The sequence below is a fragment of the Hyposmocoma kahamanoa genome, unplaced genomic scaffold, assembly GCF_003589595.1.
Source record: "Hyposmocoma kahamanoa isolate Upper Pololo Valley unplaced genomic scaffold, ASM358959v1 79, whole genome shotgun sequence".
In the NCBI taxonomy this organism is placed as follows: Eukaryota; Metazoa; Arthropoda; class Insecta; order Lepidoptera; family Cosmopterigidae; genus Hyposmocoma; species Hyposmocoma kahamanoa.
Window position 1 is genome coordinate 11,578,120 of NW_020653993.1, and position 27,183 is coordinate 11,605,302.

A 27,183-nucleotide genomic window follows, 5' to 3' on the forward strand; every position below is an offset into this window, starting at 1 on the left:
TCAATGATATCAATAGTTATAATTGTGTGTTACAAAGTAATTTACAAATTAACGCTTGCTAATGTGGGTAGATGGCGCTAAGCATTTGTATAATACTGTTAACCAAAAAAGAAATGTTTATCGTTTAAACTTGTAAAATTGCAAAAAAAGCGTTGACATATTGGCTGTCTTCATTGACACAATACTGTCTCAGGTATACAAGCATAAGGTTCTTACTTCTTACTTTTGCTGTTATGTACATTTATTATATATGCTATTATGTACTTTATTTCCTCTATAGAAGCAAATTACACTTCGTCGTATTTATCACACTCTACTACTAAATCACGGGGCAGGTTCTTCTGAGAGGAATCTACAATAAATTATACGGCAATAAGTATTTGTAAATAAGCTTTTGTGTACATTCGTCATTTACGACATTTATTATAAATTATTTAAATTTAGTTTACTTTTTCATTTATCATTTATTTTTTGTACATTGGTTAAGCTTAGCATATCGCATCATCTTTGTTAACTTTAAAAATTAGTTAAACTAGAAAATTATTAAATTAAATCGAGTTTGTTTCATACAACTAAAAGATAACGGAAGAGCGGGACTTCCTGTCGCAGGTGGATGACACTTACTAGGAAGTCCCAACATTGTGTAAAAACAACTTAAAAAGCAAGAATAAACGTTTTCATTTCCATTTTTCATTATATTATATCAAGATACGGAATCAACAATTCGTGCATTGCGTCAAATCGCAACGATCTGACGGACACTGCCATTGCACCTGTCACCCTGAGATATAAGTTGACAAGTCTCATGTGTCTGTAATTTCATTTAAAAACCCTTCAAAACCGAAACACAGTAACGCTCACAATACTGCTTGGCGGCAGACATAGGTAAGGTGACAGCACTTCCCTGTACGAACAATTACATTAATACTATAACAAGAAGAATGGAAATCGGAAACAACGACGGTACCACTAACACCCAGACCCGAGACAAAATAGAAAAGTTATTCTACATTGTCCCGGCCAGGGATCAAAGCCAGGACCTTCGCGATAGCGACACCTTGAAAAGCGGTGTGAAAGCCAGTCTACCACGGCAGTCGCCGCGATGAAATACACACACTCACCTTTAATAGAACCCAAGTTTGGCCGTGTGTAATTAAAACCGTAACTTCAACTTTCAACTTTAGCTGTCCAAGCACCGTAGCAGGGCAAACACGTTTTAATATAGCCACTCAGCAAAAGGTGGAAAGGTACGAATTTAATTTGACAAATTAAATACTGTCCTTTTTGAATCCTGTTGACATTAGGAAAGGAATCCCTTGCACTCAGCGAAATCTCGTCCAACCCTTGTCAGTTTAGAAATAACATACCTTTTTCACGAATTACAGTCAATAGGAACTTAAAATTTAATTTAAAATAATCCGGCATAAAACAGCGTATGAGACCTGGTAGATGGTAAGTAACACGCCTGTCCGTCAGTGCTTTAAATCACAAAGATCTGAGGGGCACTGCCCCCGTCACCCTGAGACATAAGTTGACAAGTCCCATATGCCTGTAATTTTATAATATTCTTTATTGTACAAAGAAAAGACACATGAAACACACGTTACAATGGACATATACAAAGTGTTTTACCAGCACCTCTACACAGAAAAAAAGGATTTCTACTAATAAGGAAGAGCAATTTCTCAAAATATTTGCTAATTCTGAAAGCATATTTATTACAAGTAATAAAATACTGTCATTACAAAAATACTGCTTATCTTTTTCTAATACAATTTTACTCTTAACTTTATTCTAACTTTTAGGCAAATACGTTCACTTCAAGATTTTATTTCATTTCTAATCAATGAATTGGACATTACATACATCAAGAAATTTTTACCTCTTACATCAAATTTAAATAATCTTAAATGAATTCAAAATTTCTTGGGTGTATTTTAAGAAAATATATTCTAAAACAAAAAAAGAAGTAGTTTGCTATTCAGATTAATATTCTAAATTCTAGAGTATATTCTTAAACCAACATTTCGTAGCGTTTTCATAGTCAATGTTGTCGTGACATGTCGCCGAAGGCGCACGCGGTAACGATTACTTTTACTTGTGCTTGTAATCATAAAAATCATAAACAGTCATTTATCCAAAGAAACAATACGTAGTGTCTTTAGTTTGTTAGGGTGTTGTTTATACTCGTAACTTAAGAAATTTGGTTTCAGCATGAAATCAAACTACACTTGTAACAAGCACAACTTTAACATGCAATTAGTTCCATCACGCCAATGCTAGATGGCATTAGTTGTACTCTGAAACGCGCTATCGTTTTGTTAACTTCAATAGTATAGTCATCTCATATATTTGGAATCGTTAGTGCTTTCTGCCGCTGTAGTATTTATACGGCACTGAATGGTCCTCGAGTATTTGAGAAGATTCCGTCCTATTTCTGCTACTTTAAGGTTTGGCACTGAACTGTGTGCTTCCACGCTAGAGAACGTGCAGCACCCGGACAAACCAATGTAGGTTTAAGGGTGTGATGTATATATATTTTTGTAATATTCTTAGTGTTTAAAATAAATAAATAAATAAATAGTGAGACATACTGTTGGGTCCATGACCCTGTAAATTTACCCTTTTTGATATTAGAAAACATAAATCTTCAGTCAAATGATTAAGTACCTCTCAATTTTTCATTCTTTTTTTTTTTCAAATCAAAATCGGACATTTCTAATAACAAATAAATATTTTGTTGAATCTAGAGTGGTTTTGTGACTTGAAGTAAATTAATTTGCTCTTGGATTAAATATTTCTGTCTTATAACTAAAATACACTTTTGAGACGTTTTTTTACTATTATCAAGTAATTATTCTCTAGCGTCTATAGGGAGAGGATCGTTTTGTTAAATAAATTTGTCTTCATAAAAAGAATTTTGTCTTTTTCTAAGTAATCTGTTTTTACCGTGTACCCTATTACTGCTTGACGGCAGAAATAGGGTGGCAGTACTTCCCTGGACGAACTCTTTCACAAGGAGCTCTACTGCTACTAAATGTATTGGGGTAAATGATCATCGATAGTGACCCTTATAAACAGAGAAGACAATCGTCACGCTTGATAGGCAAGTTAACAACAAGATATAATTTCTGTGCTCATTATCCGAAAAACGAAGAACGAGTAAAAACTTCGTTTTCTACATCAAAATAATCATATCGCAACAAAACTTTATAGTTACTGGACAGGAATTTTAACTGAAACCAGTTAACAATAAATATATTAAACTATTAACTGTTTCAAACATCAATAAACAAATTGCTTTTCAAAAAATCAAACAGAAGGGGTCGTCGACAGCTACTTAACACAAAACGTTATTTTCTAATTAAGTTTCAACGACAGAAAATAAATATCACCCCTAACTTTACGAGGCAAGTGTCCCCGTTACCATAGTGATGGGAAGTTTGCAATGAATTTTATCGATAGAACATTTTTACTAAAAATAATTACTAGTAGATATCAAGATATCAAGTGATGAATGATATTTTAAAGTAATATAAAAATACAAGTTGTGACGTAGCACCGATTTTGAATTTCGACCAGTGACTTGAGATAATTATAATCAAATGTCACCATTTCTAGTCTATAAAAAAATATGCAATTGTAAAAAAATAAAAGAAAAATATTTGCGCAGGCAAATCTGCTGAAATATGAAAAAAGAAATGTGCAAAAAAAAACCCTGCGTTTCTATAGGGAATCGTAAATTTACAAAATTGCTGATCTTCATATACTCCTTTCATTTCATTGAATGTTACTATATGTTGTGTTTATATATTATAATACACAACTAAATATACTTACTAACAATGACTTAAGAATATACTCAAGACGGAATAACAAATATTACAATACAATAAGCATAAAGAAACAAATAACAATAACAAGACAGAAAACAAAACAACTCCCAAATGGGCGTTCGGCTCAGTCTAGAGGACTATGCGAGTACACAGCCTTCTCTATTATTGTTATCGAACGCACACTCATGTAGAGAAAAAGATTATTCAGGCGTATTTAAAGTTAGTTTTAGTCTTCAATACGGTAACGAAATGTGTTATTAAAAAGTACGATAAACAAACAGGTGGGACAAAAGCTTTTGGTATTTTTATGATACCAAGACCAATAGATACCAAGAGATTACTTGGTAGACGAAAAAAATCGTGACCGGTAAGCTACATGCCTATCTATAACACTTGCAGTGGCGCTTAAAGCTTACTCGCAAAGGTCTGAGAGGCATTGCCACTGCTCAAAGCTCATGTGCCTGTAATTTTACCAGCATTCTCACCCTTCGAAACCGCAACGCAGTAACGCTTACATTACTGCTTGCCGGCAGAAATAGGCAAGGTGGCAGTACTACCCTGGACGAGCTCTTTCACAAGTAGCTCTACGATTACTTGGCAATACAAGCTATTTTACTATAAAATAACAAACACACAATAGGAGACTTCTATTTTGACCAATACAAAAGAAAAGTGGGGCCACGTCGGAAAGGAGATCAAATGAAAAGCTTTACTGAGGAACGAATGGCGTTCACTACACCGACAAAAGCTTACCTCTTAAAGCTAAGAGAGGTCTACTCAGAATAAGAGCATGTAATCACTTGTGTATTGTGACTTTGTTACTAAATAAAGCAATAAGTGGAACAGAAGTACATTTGGTATTTGCTGGACAAAGTTTTGCTCGTGTTTCGGATCTTAATCTCTTAATCCAGTATTTGTGTGTCAATAAGGAACATAACTTATTTTAAGTAAACAGTGCCACCGGTCCAGGCAAAGCTGCATTTGATATAAAAAGATTCACTTTAGTTTAGAGCTGTGAAATTTTGAGACGTGTCTAAGTTTATAGAGGAGTTCACGGGCAAAAATCTCTTGCAGGTCACAATACACACCAGGGTTCTTACATTTTCGCGATTGCTAACTTAATATGTCTCAGGATGACGGGCACGGTGGCAATGTCCATCAGGTCTTTGCGATTTATAGTTCTGAACGGCTTAATTAACACCAGGCGCACAACTAGTTCGTCGCGGAACTTGAAATTATAAGAAAATAGTTTGATTTCTTGCGCGTAAAAAATAGTTTCATTGCTTGCGCGTATTCTATTCAAATCCGAGAAATGACGGTCCGAAATGTCACAGGGATCATTTTATCTCTAGATGTACAAGCGGTATTCGTATTTTCTAGTATTTGAATCGGTATAGTGCACAAGTGACTTCTTCTGTGGATTATCTCGGATTCTATATCTTCTATATATTCTTCTATATAGTCCTACGTAGTATCAAACTGGGCACTATCCAGAACACAAAGACTGGAAGTAATTCAGAAATGTTCGATTCCTGTATTAGTTCTAGCGTCGAATTGTACCCGGTTCATCCGCAACTACATCCCACAGTGCTAATGGGGCAAATTAATACATGTATTGGGTCCGACAATAGATTACTGGCTGCTTCTTGAAATTGTTGATTCCGATTCAGACAACTTTATTTAAATGTATATTAAAAGCACTGGCTTGTCAAGCAATCAATACATAATTTATTACATTAGTTAAATAATTTTGAATGTAACTAGAATAGTATTGAATTTTGACTTGATTTCGTCACTTTTTGCAACAATATTAATTTGAATAACATCGTAAAATCGTATTTGAAAAGTGTTAAAGGGTATTAAAAAAGTGAGGTTATTGTTTAATTAAAGATGTATGAATAGTCTATGGTTGTAGTGCTGTACGGAAAAAATGGTATATTCCACAAATCCCCACTAAGAAATCCCCACTAGTGGGGATCTTAATATTTTATTAAATTTTATTCCACAAATCCCCACAAACGTAGTATTTGCTACGCAATGGGGATTTGTGGAATAAAAATCGCCACCAAGATATTATTTTACATGTACAAGCTGTTTCGGTTGTGTTTTCCTTAAGTTGAAAATGGAGTCAAACACTTTTCTTTTTTTTGCCCTTGAGAGCGTAAAGAAGTTAACTAGGTTCTTCCACAAGTATATTTCAAATACTGGTTACTGTAAGTTCTACTACAAGGGTACCTGTTTTTGTAGTCTTTTTTTATAATAGAATAAAAACAAAGTTCTTTTTAAATTATAAATGATTTTTATTTGCTTGCATGGGGGATTGTGGAATAAAATTTAATAAAATGTTAAGATCCCCACTAGTGGGGATTCTTAGTGGGGATTTGTGGAATATACCAAAATAAATTCAGTTCATTCAATGAAAGTTTTTGTAATCGATTGGAAAACCGAAAATATCACGAACGAGTATCTAAATGTAAGGATTTGAAGGAGGATTTAAAACTAAGATTTCGGAAATTTTAAATATGCTTCTATAGGTTATGTAATGAAAACCGCTAGTATGACTCAATTAAACAAATCGACTTATTCAATTAATTAATTGATTTCTAGTTGGCAGTAAAATTGGCCATCACTAAATCGTCGACGTTCGGGTGAGTGACTTGTTTGTTTACTTTTAGTATAAAATGGATTAAAACGAAGTATAATTTATAATTTTTTATGACTTGTAAATGTAAATTTTACCAATAAAAAATGTCTACGTCTGTGTCTAATCGAGTTCATCAAATTTCCAAAACTGTAATTTGTTTATCTCAATTATCGATAACGTGATGACACAACACTAACTGTTTATGCAAGTTCTACCTACCTATAAATATAAACTCCACAATGGTATACTTTTAAAAACGTTTTATTATTCCATGCTCGCGTTAGGACAAAAAGTACGAGAGCGTTTTGTTTCATCGACAAATAACGGCTTGTCGTTAAATATGTGCGCACGGGTTAAAAAAAGGGTTATATTTTTTTAAATAAATATTTAGTTAATTTTTTATATCGATAAAGGTTTAGTTTGTCAAATGTAAACGGGGAATATAGGGTTTTTATGCGATGTAGATTTTGTTTTGTTTTGAACGAATATTTTATATTACGAATATAGGAAATGAAAATCGCGAACCTATACAAAATATGTTTTTTCAAAATAAACCAAAGTTTCGGGTTCTTCACAGGTCTACGTAGCAATGGAGCTCGTTGTGAAAGAGCTCGTCCAGGGAAGTAGTGCCACCTTACCTATTTCTGTCTGTCGACATATGTCTCAGGGTGACGGGCACAGTAGCAGTGCCCTCAAGATATTTATGATTTAAAGCTCTGAGTGACATTGCAACTGTTATGGACAAGCGTGTTGCTTATCACCAGGTGCACGACTCGTTCCGAAATAGTATATAATAGCATAAAGTACTTAGTTTATTATCTCCTAGTAAGTACAAAATATAAAAGATATGGGAGACAGGAGTCCAAACTAGGTAAGTCCCATGTTATGCTACGCCTGGCTCCCCCTATCGGCAAAAGTATAGTAATTTAACAAAAATAAGGTTAATTGAGAGAAAATTAAGTACAATAAAACTTTAAGACGTCGTCCTTAACGCAAATAGGCGATCATCATCATTAGGTAACTTTTGAGAAGATCCGGGACGTCTTCGCGCCCGCAATACCGCAGTCCTTAAAGACAAAAGTCTTCGAGTAGTGCGTGTTGCCAGCGATGACCTACGGCTCTGAGACGTGGTCACTGGAGCTATGGAGCGAGAAATACTTGGCATTTCTCTACATGATCGAATCAGAAATGAGGAGATCCGTAGAAGAACGAAAGTCACTGACATACCCCAAAGGATTAGCAAGTTGTAGTGGCAATGGGCAGTGCACATAGCTCGTAGAACTGACGGCCGTTGGAGCAGAAAGGTTCTCGAATGGAGACCACGAACCGGAAGGCGTTCAGTGGAACGGTCTCCTATTAGACGACGGGTAACCGATGGATACACGTCGCTTTCGACCATTTAGTCTGGCAATTTTTGGGGGAGGCTTATGTTCCTGACTGATATGACGATCTTGATGACGAGATCATCGCACGAATTAACGGTGCGATCATGGCGCAACCGCGCGATGACAACAAGCGTGTGTCCTAATAGATAGTCGCGCGATCATGGGTGCGGCCGCGGAGCCCGCTTGGGACAACGCGACGCGATTATGAATTAGGACACCTATTCCGACATCAACATGTCTGATCGCGCGATCCTACGAACTAAGGGCGCGTTCCCATTATGTCGTGACGAGAGATAGTCGTACAATTTAGTGTCGTGTCTTGCAACTTGTTTTTTGACGTTACGACGACACACTGTCGTGAATTGTCACGGGAAGAGCAAGAACGACAGTCGTCCGATGATAAATAAAACGTTACGATAAAAATGTGACGACATGGTCTCGTGCAAACGACAAGGTGGCTGCCGTGGACTAATAAACTGTCGTCACTATTTAGTGGGAACAACTAGATACGACAGTCGTTCTACGATAAATTTAAACATCCACGATACAGTCACGACAGAACATAGGCGGGTTATGGGAAGACGCGATAATCATCCAACGATAAACGTTATCGTTTTTCGCGCGAATAGATTCCAAACATTTTAGTCGTGCGACATCGCGCGTTTGGCAATTAGGACATCTATTCGAGATCTCTGCCGTCCACGAACTAAAACGTAGTCAAGTGACAAAATATTTTTTAGAGATATCATAAAATTCATGCTAAATGGTAAAATACTCAATAGAGTTACACAATTTAAATACCTGGGCCACATTATATGTGATGACTTGAAAGACGATCGTGATATTGAACGGGAACGGAGGGCATTGGCAGTACGGACTAATATGTTGGCCCGTAGGTTTGCTCGTTGTTCCAAACAAGTCAAAATTACCCTTTTTAAGGCGTTCTGTCAAGTATTTTACACGAGCAGTCTATGGGTCAATTACACTAAAAAAGTATACAATGCCCTCCGCGTCCAATATAATAACGCCTTTAGGATGCTGTTGGGACTGCCTCGTTATTGCAGTGCTTCAGGGATGTTCGCCGAGGAACGCACTGATGACTTTTATGCCATCCGACGGAAGCGGGTTGCGTCTCTGTTGAGCCGGGTGCGAGGTAGTCACAACAGGATTCTGAACGTAATCGCTAATAGGTTTGATTGTCCCATCCTGAAGTTCTGGGTGGACTTAATTGTATGTAAGTAGTATAGTCTTAGTATCATTTTAATTTTATTATAGTTAAATTTTGTTATTATTATTATTATTATTATTATTAATTAACATAGTTGTAAGTACCCAATGTTACTAACAATAATATGGATGCAATTATCTGAAATAAATGTTTATTATTATATTATTATTATTATTATAAAATGGGTTATATGGTTAACCCAGTTTTAGAATATTGTAATTGATCATTCAGCTGTGCATCGTTAAGATAGGTTCCGGTAACTAGCACACGTTAACTGTTTTCAAAAGAGAATTTTATGCTTTATTTTTTTCTAATTAAAACGGACATTTGTCCATTAGCCACGTTTTAGTTAGTGGATGGCAGATCTGTAAGTATACTGCTTGGCGGCAGACATAGGTAAGGTGGCGGTACCTCTCTAGACGAACTCTTTCACAGGGAGCTCCATTGCTACTAAAGTTGACAAGTCCCATGCACCTGTAATTTCACCAGCACCCTTACCTTTCGCGAGATCATAGAAAAAATATTTCGTCTCATTTAGTTTTTCTCTCTAACATTTTCAGCTCTGTGGTTTTATAAATCGTACCTTCAATAAATAAGTGACTCAATTCGAAAGCGAACGTTATTGAGAAAGTGGCAAAATTCACAAAAACGTTTCCCACAATTTTTTTTCAATTTCGTCATGTAAGGGCGCGTTCCCACTATGTCGTCACGTTTTATTACCGTTGGACGACAGTCGTGTCTAGCCTGTCCCCATATCGCGACCATCTGTCGTGGACGATTTTTTATCGTTGAACGACTTTCGTGACTAGCTGTTTCCACTAGATCATGATGACAATTTATCGTTTCACGACAGCCTCCTTGCCCATCTCTGGCTACGACCCAACGCTACTGCAAAGCGAGCAAAGGGCGCGGGGTACGAGAGGGGAGGGCAGGGAGCAGAATACGTGCAGACAGCGATAAATAAAACGTAACGACAATAGGAGCTGCAACAATCTGTCGTCACGTTTTTATCGTGACTTTTTTTATCATCTGACGACTGTCGTTCTCGCTGTTCCCACTGTGATGTCAGTTTGTCGTTGTAACGATAAAAAATCGTGAACGACAGTTAATCGTGTCGTGCTATATGTGAACAACTTCATTTAAATATACAAGCTACGACACTGTAAACTGCACGACAATCTGCCGTCACGACATAGTGGGAACGCGCCCTTACTGTTGAGAATGGGAAATCACTCTTTACCTCTATTAAACACTTTATGTGCTTTTGCCTCCATTAAATACGTTACCCACCGAACTGAAATCGCAATGAGAAACCCGTGAGTAATAAATAGGTCCCCGATTCTACGAACACGTACCCGCAAATCTAAAAAGTATTACATTCGACGAAATGTTTCACACCCGACGGAAACTCCTTTTGTTGGATAATGAATTCTACAGTACAGAGGAAGGTCTTTCAAAGAAACTGTAATTAAATTTTTTTAACTCATTGTATTTAGACAATATTTAGTGTTTATTATTTGTTTAAAGAATTTGTGTATCTAGGTAGTTTGTTGACAAGAGATGGTAAGTGTGAAAGGGACATTGAGAGGAGAGTGCAAGCCGGAAATCGAGTGAATGGAGCCCTGTATGCCTTAATGGGTGGCCAGAATGTCTCAAAATAGGCACGTTTGGCTGTTCATCGGGGCCTGCTCATCCCAACCCTAATGTATGGAGGTGAGTGTTGGGTGTTGCAGAAAAAACATGAAAGTAGGGTGAATGCTGTAGAAATGAGAGCTTTGCGCAATATGTGAGGTATTAGTCTTAAAGATAGAATGCCAAACAGTGAGGTAAGAGAGCGTTGTGGTATGAAAGATGATGTAGTGACAAGGATAGAGAGAGGAATGCTTCGATGGTTTGGTCATGTAGAAAGATGATCGAGAATGTTGGTCGATTGACGGCACAAATTTATAGAGCGAATGTGGATGGTAGCGTGGGGAGATAGACTTCAGCGAACATATCTCTATCAGATTGAGGATATCCTTAAAAAAGGCCGGGTTAAAGTTACCAAGAATAAACGGGCATGTATGAAGAGATTGATGGGAGTAGGGAAACCCCATGTCGCGGGTGCCATGGACACACATAGACAACCATAAATTACACCCAAATTCACAAGAGAAATAAATATAGGCCAAATATTTTTCCCGGCCCTGGAATCGAACCTGTGACCTCTGCCCGACATGGTGACCGTTCGGCCACTGACGCAGTTTTGACTGGTCGTACTTGCAAACTTAAAAAGAAATAACTAATTCTGGACTGTTAATATAATATAAACTTACCCTGTAGGCATATCGTTGGAAGTTCAATACTATCAATACCTGTTATTGCAAGTTACGACGTTATGAGTTCATGTTGAAATTTCAACCAATGTGCTGCCATCTAGCGGTTAATAGCTGAACGACGATGAATTCGAGATGTTTATTTAGTTCTCAAAACAGTAAGCGACCATGTAAAAAATAGAGAATACGATAAAATGGAATTAACACAATTTTCTACCTGCAGTGCGTTCTCCGAACGCTAAGACTTGGGCCTTTTCAAGGCGAAATTGAATAGGCTTTATTGAGCTGTGCGTGCTCCATCATCAACCTGATCGTCGCTTTCAATCAGTTGAGATGGAGACCAAACGCGCAATCCATAACAAAACTTGTCAGTGCTTTAAAGAAAATTTTACAGGAGAGCCGAAAAACACATATCAAGGTCGCCCTTAAACGAGTTTAAAAGTAACAGTATTAGGTAGGGTACTAATCAACGAATACATTAATGTCACAAAAATGATCACAACGTATATATAAGTAAAGTCTCTGTAGCAGCCAGAATCAAAATACAGTATGAGCATTTGCTGGGTCAAATACCCAGTTTAGTTACTGCATTAAAAATTTTGAAATAAGATTTCCAGTACCCGTAAAGTTTATTATCTACTAACAAAAACCGATTAGGTGTGCCTTACTGGCTTTAAGGTTTCGACATCTCATGAACCAACAATTAATTTGCCCGTTACATAAACTTGGTACCTCTCAGGGTTACATACGGTTGGAGATGGTTTAAAACCCATCATATGAAAGAATTTGTTAGTTGGAATGTGACCAGAACGCAGTCTAAAAGCCGATACAAGATATTTCCTTACTATATTCATAGAATCAAACCAGGGTACCCACTGTGGATTACTCTGAATGGTTCTGTACAATATTCCAAGGCCTTTATCCACCGACTGTTCTCCGAAATGATATTCCCATTTTTCTAGAGTTCTTTTCTTAATTAGTGGGATAATCTCGGTGGAATAAGACTTACAATCTGTCCCTTACTAGGTTTTGGTTTCAAGCAGCGTACTTATTCCTACGATAAAAAAAATATATTCGATGTTCATGTCTAAATGTGAAAATTAATTCGTTAATATATCGAGTTCTTAGGTTTTCGCGATTGTTACACATAGGAAATGAAACTATTTTTCCGGATTTAAATCGCGTATATTTGTTTTTTCAAACAAACCGACGTTTCGGGCCCTTTACAGGTCCCATGGTATACGCGATTTAAATCCGGAAAAATAGTTTCATTTCCTAATTCGTTAATAGTTCTACTTTACGTTTACGTTTACGTTTGTACTTCTAGTTGTACAATAACGATGAGTATATAAATGTATATACTCATCGTTATTGTACAACTAGAAGTAATTAGACACAAAATTTTACCTAAAATGTAAAAATAAGTAAAAAAATACAACTTACCACAAAAAACAGCAACAAGATTCCTCATTTTGGCACAAAACATTATACTTATCTACCCTAATTTCACAGCACATAGTTTATCGACAACAGTTGCAATCACCTCATCGCGTCACTATGCCACTTTAGCACATCACTAGTCACTAAATGTCAATAGTCACTAAATAGACACTAATCACTAAACACTAGTAGTCATTTCTTGATACAACTTGTGCTTTGGGCGATCTGAAAATAGAAAAAAAAACGTTTAGTCAACTGGAACTGGCAACTGGCAACATCAATATGATAAAGTTTAGTTCAATTAACATATGGCTTTAATACAAAACCAGTCTAGACGTCCGCCCTCTTGTGTAAATAAAAATCAACATCTGTTTGATAAACGCTCGAAAGCTCGAAACCAAAGCCCTAAACAAACAACGATAGAAAAAATAAAACGGTATCACGTATCATCATCAATTCAGAGGATATTTTGAAAAAAAAATGAGTCATTAAAAGAAGTCATAAAACAGTATGACGTTTTAATTTCCTAGATAAAAACCCCGGGGTCAGGGTTATAAAAATTGACATAATACGGGTCCTGAGGCAGTCGTAAAAATTTTTCGTTCCCGCCAAAATAAATAAAGCAAAAAGAGGGGTTTTTACGTACTTTGTTTTATTATTTCGGAGGTTACGAGCCTTTTTGGCTTGCAAGTGATAACTGTCGTAATGGTTTGTTAATATAGTTGCAGATGGACTGGTGTCCGCAAATGACAGCGTTACGTAGTATATGGTGTGATTCTTGGAAGTAGAATGAGGAACAGTGTAATGAGAGAGAGACTAGATTAGTAGCTGTAGAGCTGCTTGTGAAAAAGTTTGTGGACGTAACCTATTTCAGCCGCCAAAAGTTAAAAGTTTAAAGTTAAAAGTTTAAAGGATAAGGTTGCTGGTGAAATTACAGGAAGATGAAACTTGTCAACTTCCGTCTCAGGGTGTAGTTTAAAGTTCTGAGTGTCATTGCAATTTCTATGGGCAGGCATGTCGCGAGGCCAGGCGCGTGTTACTTACTTTGGGATCAAAGCAACGTCACAACGTTGCTCTGATCCCAAACATCTTGCGTCGTTGCTTGAATATTTATTTATTTACATTGACTTACAAATAAATGGACGACGGGTCTAATAGAAAAACCACGAAAAAAATGTCCCAAGTCAACCTATTCAAACGTAGTGACATGTAAAGGAATATGAAAAAGCTAAAACGTTGAATTTAAATTGTAATGTCATCGTAGTACCATCTAATTTTGCTTGCTTCGCTATCAGTCGAACAAACGAAGACTAAAGCGTGAATGACGCTCTGTATACGATTTTAACGCCCTATAAGTTCGGACACTTTTTAGCGCGGACCCGACGTCCGTATAATTGTAAGTCAATGTTTATTTATGAATCTAAACATTTGGCGTTTTTTTTATCATGTAATATAATAGAAATAGTTTACGGTTAGTTGTGACGAAATGTGTCCCCTGTTTCGTAAAACAGTCCTAAACCCCAATTCCATAAACGTCCTTTAACTTTAATGCTACATTAAGCAACATGCTGTCTCTAGTTTTGATATAGTAAGGGACAGTATAAAAGTGAACGGTCCATTAAATTTAAAAATCTTTTCTGCAACTCGCTGTTAGTGTGTAGTCCGTACAGTGCCACTAAAATGTGATGTCCAAAAATAATTATTATAGTTCATTTCTAAATGACTAGTGTTGGGCGATTGTTAAAAAATATTCAAGAGTCAGAAATATTTTTAAATATTGTTTGTACTACTGTACATTAATCTATCCCCACTATGTCGTGAAGACAGATTGTCGTGCAGTTCAAAGTGTCGTGACTTGTATATTTAAATGAAGTTGTTCACACATAGAACAACACGATTAACTGTCGTTCACTTTTTTGACGTTACGACGACAGACTGCCGTGACAATGGAAGAGCTATGACTGTCGTCAGACGATAAATAAAATGTCACGATTAAAATGCGACTCCCATAATCGCGGCTTCAAACAATTCTGTCGTGCAAACGACAAAGAGGCTGCCGTGATCCGATGAATTGTCGTCGATGACTGTCGTTAAACGATAAAAGAAACGTCCACGACACAGCCATGACAGATAGTCGTGATACGTTACGACACAACAGGAATGCGCCCTTGCAGTGCGGACCGGAGCTTTAAATCGTAAAGATCTCATGGACACTGCCATTACGCCCGTCATCCTAAGACATAAGTTGACAAGTCTCATGTGGCTGTCATTTCACCAGCACCCTTCAAAACTGTATCACAATAATGCTTGGTGCAGAAATAGAAAAGGTGGCAGTACTTGCTAGGTTGAACTCTTTCACAAGAAGCTCTACTGCTGTCTAAAATCTGTGTATGCATACGGGAATAGAACTTGGATCATCAACATGAAAGGCAACGGTTCTTCAGTCAGGCCTGTCACTACTCATTAATAAAAATTTATGAATGATTTCAACAATAAAAATAATTTGTTGTAAATGCCCACACGGTAAATATTTAAGGAATGATGCAATCTAATGGAAATTTTTAATATCACGTATTATCTCAAGACACCTACGCAGTCTTTAATGACAGCCGGGCCCATATTCACCTTTGACCTTTATAGAGAGTGTTCCGAAATAGTATTCACGATTTTATTAAACGGTTTCTTAAATTTATCTCTAATAATTAAAATGGTTGACATTAAAATGCTGTTTAAATGTTACCGTTTTCTTTAATATTAATTTAGTGTACGAGACATTTTTATTGTGTTTTTGTACCTTTGTAATATAATAACGCACACACTCAACATAGGGGCTATGTTGAGTGTGTGCGAACCTGGGACCTCTGCGTGGCAGTCCGGCATGGTAACCGTTCGGCCTCGGAGGCAGTTAAATGATAAATGCCATATAAATGTGGAAGAGTAAGGTTGCATTTATTTGACATGTATTAGATTGCGCTCACACCGCGCGGGGACCGCGTTGCATCTAACTGTCATTGCAAAGTACGCTCTATTTATTTAGCTTTTACGTTTTAACTGAAATGAGCTTAAATGGCTTGTCCTTGGTCTACGCGGCGTCCGAGCGGCGCGGCGGCCGGGCGGTTGTACTATTCAGAGAAACTTAATTGTTGTTGCCTAGTAAATAGAATTTAAGAAACCGTGGTAACTGGGCGCTTACGAATCCGTGGAATATCAACAATGTACCTTGGTTCTCTGTCGGATAACCTCGTTTCGGATCTTATACTTTAGGGAAGCTCGTTCAATAGCTCGCTGAGCGTCTGTTAACCGGTGGACTAGCTGTATCATGAGTGTCCACGTCACTGGATATCATTTTGTTAAATGGCACTGGTACCCCATGGGGTAGTGTTTCGAATTCGAAACGCGCGGAGAAATCGAATTACGAATAAAGCTCTTTCGAAAATGACTTAATATCGTTCTTTAACAATTTTAAGAGACAATTTTTTTTCTGATCGCAATGGAGCGTGAAATTATCAATAATATTTTTCCGTCAAAATTACAAGTCCATTTTTGTTTTAAAAGCCGAGGTAGCCTAGTGATTTGAACTACCGCCTCTCAAGCAGAGGCCGTGAGTTCGATTCCCGGCTCGCACCTATGAGTTTCTCGGAATTCATTAGCGAAATTTAATTTAAAGTTTACCATGGACTTTTCGACCTCGAAACCTGCGCGTCGAAGAAGGTTCACAAATCTCGGAAAACGTATGAAGTCCTCACATCCACATTGTGCCTAAAGGACGCTCGCCTGAGAGAGGACCTGTGCCCAGAAGTTGGACGTATAAATGCATTGATGATTGTTAATTTTTAACAGTGTCAAGAAAAGCTCATTACGAATAACTCACTGATATCGGCTAACGCGTTCTTTTCAATTTTAGTTTTTTTTTAAAGTTGTCCTAATAACCCTCTTCTTGACCTTAACAGGATACAAACAGGATGATGCAAAACGGTTGCCAGACCCATGTCACTTTTGACCCCGATACAGGTTGTCCCAATTTCGTGGTGTAATGAAACACGATGATATATTGACGTAGGGCAAAATATGGAAAAAAATAAAAAATACGCCTAAGATCTAGTGTTGTCCATGGTTAACTTGCAAATAAATCGATATCGATAGTGTTAACTCATTCATTAGTAATACGTATCATGTATTATGTAATACAAGGTATTAAGAATTTTAAATTTGTTGAAGAACAAAGATAACTGTAAGGTAACGTACTACAGCGACAAAGAACTTGCACCAGTCCGCCTTTAGCTGAATAAATATTAAACAACATTACATTCGTTGCTCTGATCCCAAAATAAGTAACTAAACCACTTGTGTTGTGGAAATCGGAAACAACCACAAACTCCCGTTCCCAAGACAGAATTGAAAAGTTAGTTTTTATATTGACCCGGCCGGCGCCACCATGAAAACTGGTGTGTAGGCCACTCGACAACGGAGGTCACCATATTAGCAGGTTTATCCCTACCACTATATGGAGAGTATGTTCCTGCATCGACCTATGCAGTAATGAAAAGAAGTACCTTGCAAACCTTACGTATCTTGAATCGTAGGACATTTACAAAGTAGACAAATGATAATCTAATATACACTAGATTAATTAAATACTCATTACACTAGCGCGTTTCTTACCCAAACACCAGAGAGCAAGGAGGCAACACTATGTTGCCACATGGCAAAATTGTTAACTTAAAAAAATAACTTACTCTGTTGAAGTTATTATTTGCGTAATTAAACCGAACAGCTTCATTAACAACTTGGCATACCCAACTACCACAATCGTTATTTACCAAGGAGAAGGTCCTTGATTAGACCGTATTTTTTTTGCGTCTTTTGAATCCGGTTTATTGGATTTCACTTATTTTCCATTAACCGATTTCAATAAAACTTAGCAAATTGACGTAATTCCACTAACTTTTGAGGTTATAATTATTCAGGCTACAAATTCGCTCAGGATTCATTGTCCGTCATCAAATTAGCAACACCCCATCGAGGTTACGACCTGCATTAAGGGGCAGTATTTAGGACACACGCGCATTTAGCAACGAAAGCTACCCACGAGACGGTCGTCATTAGATAAGGCTTGAAAACTCGATTCGTTTGCGACACTGTCGTCTTAACCCACGCGGAGTAGCCTACTTAGGTTCCGAGCTTGGTTTAAACCATGAGAGGTTACTATGTTGAATGATTTTTTATGTAAAACTGTAGATAAACGCTGCTGGCATTTGAGAGCCCTGTTTACTCGCTTTTTGAAGAACCCTGTGTCATATTGTAAAGGAAACATTTCAGAAGGGAAGCCATTACAGATTTCGTAAGTTCCAGGAAGGAATGACAGCAAAGCATGAAGGATGTAGGCCGTACTGCTTTGACGGGAAGTACGATCTAATCTTTGTTCAGTAATACTGCATGTGTAATGGCGCCAAAACTGTATAAAAGCGAAATTAGACTAATAATTTTCCAAAAATTAAAAATGATTTCGGCGGCCTTATAGTTTACATTGTGAGAAAGGTGTGGTTGCCTGGCACATATCACTATTCCACCTTCATGAAGCCGGAATGTTGGCCAAAAGGTGTATCGACGTTTTCAAGGCCGGCTACCGGACACCTATGTTGCGTCACACGTCGTAGCCCATACATACAAATAAATAGTGTTTTATTATATTATTATGTAAGTTAGTCTATAAAGTAAGGATTTATGTGTTAATATAACTTGAATTTAAATAAACAAAAAAAAATTAAAAAATAAATCAAATATTATTACGAAAAAATTTAAAAAATCTTTCTTAATATGAAGGACATTTTACTCCTTCAACGATTAATTTTTAACAAATTTTATTCTTTATTGTGTTTTAATAAGCACTGTTTGGACAATCTCCGTTCCCTGGTATGTATGGCAAGCGGATTCAGAACGAATGCATAACTCTACCATAATAAGTGAAAGTATTTTTTGATAGAGAATTAATTAATATTGGTAAACTTCTCTACTTGACCTTTTCAACAAGACGTTATGTGAACTAAAATTTTATTTCTAGTTTATTTTCTGGGAGCTTCTTCCAGCGCGTATTTTGAGAAACTGGACTTTACAGACTACAACATAAGGCGTTATTGCCGTTGACGAGTCATAAAACGCCAAACATCGTAACACATGGCGATTGGACATAAATTTATTAATGGCGTGTTTTTTATAACTTATACCATGAGATATTGAAACACGATGTAGGCGGCAAAATGTTTGAGCGAGGCAATTATTGTTTCTTTTCCGCCCGTCCGTTCGTTCTTTTGTTTTCTTATTCCGTTGTACAAGCAATTCTTTGATTTTTTTACTTTGAATGCATCTTTGATGTATCTGTTGACGGAACATTTGTTTTATAGGTAACTTATCACAAACTGGATTCTTTTTCCGAAATAACGTTTGTTAGAATTTTCATTACACCGAAAACCGAATTCTAACGAAACCGTTGTTCTTTCAGGATATGTTGAATGTTTATCTCAAAGGCACAATTAGGTTCGGTTAGATTAGGTTAGGTTATTAGGGAGACTGCCACCGGGGCCCGCATTCTGGAGGTCCCGGGAAGTGTTGGGCGACGACGTTGCGGTCGCACGGCCCACAAAATGCGTGGATCTGCGCATATCCGACCTCGACGACTTCGTCGAGGCGGAGGAGGTGCGTGCGGCCGTGGCGGCGAAAGAGTCATGCTCCGTTGACCAGGTTCGGGTAGGCGCAACGGCCGACGGGCAGTCGTCGTACGCTGCCCCATCGTCGTCGCCAAGGCGGTGGTCGCCACAAAGTTCCGGGTGGGTTGGAGCACTGCACACGTCAGAGTGCTTGATACGTGGGAAGGCGTGTCGCCTTCCCCAATGAAGGCTAAGGATGCCCCAGGGAACCAGGCCTCCACCGCAGCGACGGTACCTACGGCTGCTCCAGTGGAGGAAGTTGAGACGTCTATTGATGGACAGACTTCCTCCAGACGAACCTGAACCACTGCGCCAGAGCACAGGACTTGTTCATGCAGTCCATGGCACATGGTGAGTGGACGTTGCGGTAGCCGCGGACCCGTACTACGTTCCCAGCCGTTCCAACTGGCCTGGGGACGTGGACGGCGTCGTGGCCATCGTCACGCCGTCGGCGGCTCCCCCTCTCCTAGTAAAAGAGAGGGGGGCCGGTTATGTGGTGGCAGTGTGCGGAGGAAGGGCGGCGGTTGTAGGCGTTTATTTTTCCCCCAACCGCCCAATGGCCGAGTTTGAGCCGTTCTTGTTGAGGCTCAGATCGGCAGTGAGGAGGCTCGCCCCGGAGACCTCAATGCCAAATCGCCGGCTTGGGGCAGCCGCTTGCCCAAAGCCAAGGGGCGAGCGGTGCAGGCGTGGGTGACGGCCAACGGCCTAGTCGTCGCCAACCGCGGCACCGCCAACACCTGCGTGAGGAGGTGGGGGGGTTCCATCGTGGACATAACGTTCGCGACCCCCATCCTAGCCTCACAAGTGCTGGACTGGCGAAGGCTGAAGGGAGTTTTTTTTACAAAATTTGTTTTTTTTTTTGTTTCTTCATTTTTTTACAAAATTGGGGAGCATAATATTAGTAAATAAATATAGCTGTTTACAAAAATAAAAGAATATGACCATAAAATTAAGTTGACGTAGTGTTCATTGGAGGTATCGAAACGGAGGTAGGCAGAGACTACGAACCTCCAACCGCCATATATGCTCATGATATACATATTTCAGTTTCTAGAGAAACTGCGGGTAGACCCACATATCACTTTTCATACTCACTCTTTTTATTCTTGGCTCCGTTTAATATACCTAATACCAATAAGCATAAGGGTGTTCCATTCAGTTTTATGTGGGGGTTTTTATTACATTCTTATGGACTTATTGAATATTTTTAAAGGAATACTTATTTCCAATGAAGGTGAGTAGGTTTTCGTATAACAGACGTACAAGCGTTTATTCTCAGGTACATTTTAACGAAATCGACGACTAAAGTGGGTTAATGCTTCATACACGCTCGTTTGTCTAGAATAATTTTGAGCTGGTCTTTATAAGAGCTTCCTCGATCTTGATGGGTTGTGTAAAAAAATACCACCAAAAGCTGATCTAGTATTCGTTTCTGTTCCTTAATATAGAAGAGTCCTACAGAATCTTCAATAAAATCAATAAATATCACTTTTTATAATATCAAGTGACGTGGCGAACAAGTCATGCACCTGGGGGTAAGCAAAGATATGCATATATGATAGGTATCGCAGGTGACAAATTCCAGGTGCCTGTAATTTCACCAGCACCCTTACCCTTCACAACCGGAACGCAGTAAAGCTGCTTTTACTGCTTGGCGACAGAACTTCCCTGGACGAACTCTTTCACAAGGAGCTCTAAACATCACTTACACTTTAAGGAAGTTTGTTAACGCTCAATTATGGAGACTGAATACATTTTATTAACCAGTGTGAATTTGTTATATTTTAAATATGATATAAATAAGTAATATCGTTTATAAATAGCTTCTAGGTCATAACGGTAAGCACTGAATGTTTTCTGAAGTACGGTTGTTTATGACATTTTTTATATCTGTTACCTAATTCAGGGGTTTGAAACTAATGTTTTAACTATAACAGTGTTGTAAACCTTTTAAACTGAAGGTATCTTTGTCTATTTTTTTATTATACCAAGTGAAGTACAGCAACTCGGCTGTTCTTAACAGTTTCAGTGCCACTCAGAGTTTTAAATCGCAAAGACCCGAGACATAAATTAACGAGTCCCAAGGATCGAAGGCTTATTTTTCTGAGTGTTCGTTCTTATATATTTTAATAATTATAACGAACTAGTATACAATGAATAGCGACATCTCTAGCCAGGGCTGGTAGCTGTAAAGGTGACGAAATACTTAAGATTTCTCACAGATGGCGCTGCGTCAAAAAGTCGTTGAAAAAACCAAATACTAACACACGACAACAAACACATAGAAGAATTCGTGAGGTCCGCTGGTTCGTTCCGTGGCTTAGTTGGTATAGCGTCTGGCACGGTAAGCTAGAAGACGTCGAAGGAATTTTATCTGAGTGTTCGATCTTTGTATTAATAATCATAAGTCCCAAGTGCTTGTAATTTCACCAGCAGTCTTAACCTTCAAAACACAGTAATGCTCTCATTAGTGCTTGGCAGCAGAAATAATGCTATGAAATCATTGACTTACAATTATATGGACGTCGGGTCCGCGCTAAAAAGTGTCCGAACTTAAAGGGCGTTAAAATCGTATACAGAGCGTCATTCACGCTTTAGTCTTCGTTTGTTCGACTGACAGCGAAGCAAGCAAAATTAGACAGTACTGCGATAACATTACAATTTAAATTCAACGTTTTAGCTTTTTCATATTCCTTTACATGTCAATACGTTTAAATAGGTTGACTTGGGACATTTTTTTCGTGGTTTTTGTATTAGACCCGTCGTCCATTTATTTGTAAGTCAATGTATGAAATAAACATTTTTTATTATTATTGTTTTTCTTAGCTCTTCAGCTGGTTTTAATTACATTTACAGACTGAAATCAAGTTAATGCAGAATGGTGTGTGAACCTATTGCTCGTTTTTTTATAAATAATAGACACACAGTCTTTCTCACCACATTAAGCGACGATGTGACCGACGATGGTACGCGTTTGCCTAAAAAATGCCTATTCACTCTAGCCTTGAATAGCCTCAAACTGTGCTTTTCGGGAAACACAGACGCCATAGAGTAATCCATTCCTTTTCTGTATGCATCAGAAAGGAGGAAGCAAAGAGCTTAGTGCGAATAGGTGAAAAACGGTTAGGATGGCACCAAATTAATTTGGTGCTACATTGAAGTCATTGTACCTAATTTGGGCAAAATTTAATTAAGTATCTTAATACATTGTGTTAACATAATTAGATTAAATTGTACCAAAATTACAATTAGGTAAATGTAGCACCAAATGAGCGCTCTTTCTATTTTTGTCTAGCTCTATGAATTTTCTAACAATTAAACTGAAGTTTTAACCGACTTCAAACAAAGGCAAAGGTTCTCAATTCCTGTATGTTTTTTTTTGTATGTAAGTTACGCGATAACTTACCTTACCTTACGCGATAACTTACCTAACTATGGACCTATTCTGAAGATTCTTTTTTTGTTGGAAAGATGGTACCTCGTTAGTGGTCCCATTTAAATTTGAAGAAAATATTCCACCTGTAAGGGTGGCAAACGAGGGGATGAACACGGTTTCGCGTACTTTCTGGTAACCGACTTCAATAAAACTTGGCAAATAAATGTAATTCCACGATCAATTGAGGTTGGTTTTGTAAGGTAATGTAGAAGGTTATATTTTTATTAACAACGACAACGACCTCGGTCGCTCAACGGCTTGCACTGTGGGCGCTGGACGATGAGGTCCCGGGTTCGATTTCGGTTAGGACCAATTTGGGAAATGACCTTTCCTAAATTGGTTATGGTCTGGGTAGTTTAGGTAGCGCCTCGGAGTGGATTCCATTGCTCTGGTAAGAATAATACAGAGAACTCTCTAGTTTGAGCCCGTGGTTGTGTTTAAACAATTTTAAAAAGAAGTAAATTTGTAAACACGACAAAAGCTGTAAACTATTTTCAGTGAGACCCAGAGTGTTATTGAAAATATTATGGTAGTAATTAATATAGTTCAAGTTATTTTGGTTTCCATTGATTGTTACTTCTGGATTCAAAATACATGTGATATACCAAATTATATACTGGATTACTTTTAAAATACAAACAGCCTCCTAAGACTATATTACTACCATCTTAGACAACAACTTTTGTTCCATAATTTTTAGTAATTCATAAAATTATATTTTCATACAAAAATAAATAGATTTAAATAGATCGCTCTAAACGGTAATAATTCTGTGCAGGATGGGGGTGGAAAAAATAAACTATTTCTACTGAAAATTGGTAAATTTGTTTTGCATTGATAACAGCCGTAAGTAAGTGTAGAGCTCCTCGTGAAAAAACTGCCACCTTATCTATTTCTGCCGCCAAGCAGTAATTGACATTACTTATTACATTATTGTGTTCCGGTTTTGAAGGGTAAGGGTCAATTTGTGTCATAGGATGACGGGCGCATTGGCAGTGCCCATCAAATCTCTGCGATATAAAGCTCTCAGTGGCACTGCAACTATTATGGACAGACGTATAGCTTACCATCAGGCGCGCGACTTGTTCGTCGTATAAAAAAAGCCGGTAGTTTATAAAGAAATTTATAGAACATTGTATTGGGACTTTGTTTAATACGGTAATACTGGAGATAATGTGGTCGGTGGACTAAAAGCACATAAAGTCGAAACCAATATCATTCATTTAAATTAATACATCTACGTATTAAACCACATAAGCCAAATTCATTTGTTACTACTGTTACGGACACCGAGCTACATACTCCGCGCCCCGCGCCCCGCGCACCGCGCCAACCGCCTACTCGCCAACCACTGTACTAAATGAGAGACTTAACTTGGTATTTGAGTAGGAACATTTTTGGTAATAAACACGAATTGAATCGACTGCTTTTAGTGTAATCAGAGTTTCATTTGCGATCCAGATCAAGAACCTGAACAATACAGTCCACCGAACAAGAGCTACAACAACAACAACTACATTAATTTGTAACTAACTAATAAATATCGTGGCATCATTTTAAAATTTATCATTCTCTTCATATCTTCCAACATTATAAACAATACTAAAAATATTTAATTATTATATCAAAAGATGAAGCACTTTTTTCAGTGATGTTCTTTAGTCCGCCGACCCTAGTGCTTCTCCGGAAAAGGAGAATTGCCCATAATCTCCAGGCTTGGAAAACGAGTTGACGACGGCAGTTAAACTGCAAAGGGGCATTGTCCGTCTCCTGAATAATTGATCTCATCGTACTCCACGACGTTGTTCAGGTAAAGTTTTGGCTTACATTTTCGCATACAAGGTGTCCCACGGCAATGCCAAACGGAGAGAAAGTACCTTAAATACGGTAGATAGAAAATTTTAGTGAAAAAAGAAGTAATTTCGTTATATTTAAAAAAATTTTAAATATCGCTATGAGACGCGTTTCAACATTGCTGACATTACTGCTTGATTTTCATAACACAAGTGCTTTAGTCACTTACTTTGGGATCAGAGCTTAAGCTTGATGATGCCTAGTAGGTGTTTATTTATTTATATTTAATATTTTGAATTTACAACGGGGTCAGGGGAGCGTAACCGAACCCTTTGTTCGGTCTGAAGTAAAATGCAGCAGAGTAAAGTAAGCGCGCAACCGCCTACTTACCACGCCTTCATGTACATTAATGGCGAATCTGACTTCTATTTACTTGGCAACAACATTTAAATTCCTTTGAATAATGCTGCCGCGCGGACTCCGCTCGGCGGCCGACGGCGCGGTGTGGGCGCTATGAAATTCGTGTAGAATAAATGCGCTCTTAATGCTTGTTGTACAAAAAAAAAGCGAAACGAAAGGTCTACCAGGCGCCTGTACAGAACCCGTACGCTATTAAAGTATCTAATGTGGTCCAGTAGTAACGTACACACATATAATTCGAAAAAACCAAGAATACATTGTTTACTTAACTATTTGTGGTACCGCGGAAAAATCCGAACATCGCGTTTTAGAAATCGCCTTAAAATGGTCAATGCCATCTATCGGCATCGTGTCAAACTAAACTCCGTTACAAGTTTTCAATAATGGTAAGCAAACCCAGCACAATAAACACAGTAGAAGTGGTTAGTTAGTTATTATTATTATTATTATTCTTTCGCCCAACCATTATATAACTAGAGTATATAATACCTAAGTTATTAAATAATTTGCCTGGGTATATTCAAGACCTATATGTGGAAGGAAAATGTAAAAATAAATTAAGGAAGTACTTACTGGCTAGAGAGAATCGCTGTGGACAGATAAACCCTTAGTGGTTTTTGAGCTACAGCTGCTTGTAATATGTTTAAGTTTTTGTAAAAGTATTAAACAAATTAAAAAAAAAAAATATTCGCATAAACAGTTACCCGTAATACAACTATATCTTATCATCGATAAGTCTTATTTTAACAAATTGTCTATTTTCTGTTTATCGAATTGATTCAAATGTTAATGGATCGTTGTAATCCAGCTACTGGCCGCAAGATAGCAGCATGTTGAATAAAATTTCAATACAAAATCAAAATGTTGTAACTTGTAACAAAGGTATTATTGAATTTTCAAAGATACAGCGACTGAGTAAAGTTTAAATTATATTAACAATCCAGAATTCGTTACATCTTTTTAAATTAGAAACTATGACTAATCATTATCAATACTTCGTAGTGTTTATCATTTTGTTTGTGTGCGTTCTGGCGACAGTGGTTCCGATAGCATTTTTTTTTCAAGTAATTTTTTTAAGCATGTACTAGGACCATTCCAACGTCAATATATTACTAGTATACGTTATACACACGTAAAGGTATGATTGTCCCTTTTAAAGTTTCAACAGTCAATGAACGACATTGGTGAACAAAACAAAAGCAAGTCGATTGGCGAACGACATTCGTAACACACATGGGTTTCGTTTCTCACGCGACCACTTCAGCTTAATAACTTGTATTTCTACTTAATACTTGTACTCGAGTACTTCGTTATTAATTGTATTGTTTGAACGGAACGTGTGTTACGACTAGAAAAGTAATTATTTATGATTTATTTCTTTACATTTTGTTTGTTACAAACGCGATATAAAATGTTTGACGCGTAAAATTGTTCTCCGACGAAATTACATCCAGCGAGGTTCGAGTTATTAAGACACATCACCAATAGATGGCAGCACGTTCTGTGAACGTAGTGGCCGTCTTACCGAAAACATTATAAACAGTAGTTTTTCACCACACAGTTACAGCAATGTACAACGCCATTTTTTGGTGATTATAACGAATATTAAAAAATTCTTTGTGCCGTAGTGCTTATATTGAGACGGCCGATACCGTCAACAGTCTTGTATAAAAGAAAGTGCTACTATAATAGCCTATAATAGTATAAATCATTGCCGTTGTGTCATATTAAATTAGTACTAAAACCGTTTTAGACAAAAAAAAATTGTTAAAAGTTAGGCTCAACGTCGGGACGCGTCATGTTCTTCGCTTATAGCACATTCAACTCTATTTTTCCATTATTAAGGTACAAATTTGTGTTATGCAAATATGTTGCAGTTGAAAAACAGGACGCGACGCGACGCTTAGAGTTGAACATGCAGTGCCAGTGTGCGTTAAGCCTTACTGTTGAAGTTAGCAGCACTAACATGTACTTATATCAC

At 37.6% G+C, this 27,183-nt stretch overlaps 1 protein-coding gene across 1 annotated transcript in view; it reads right to left on the reverse strand.

Annotated features, from left to right (window-relative positions):
- The window catches only part of LOC113233559 (nephrin), a 485,341-nt gene that overhangs the window by 433,253 nt on the left and 24,905 nt on the right, over positions 1–27,183 (reverse strand). The window contains exon 2 of the mRNA XM_026468687.1: positions 12,852–13,073. Coding sequence (XP_026324472.1) covers positions 12,852–12,894 — 43 coding nt within the window. The 5' untranslated portion in view covers positions 12,895–13,073. The remainder of the gene's footprint in view (positions 1–12,851; positions 13,074–27,183) is intronic.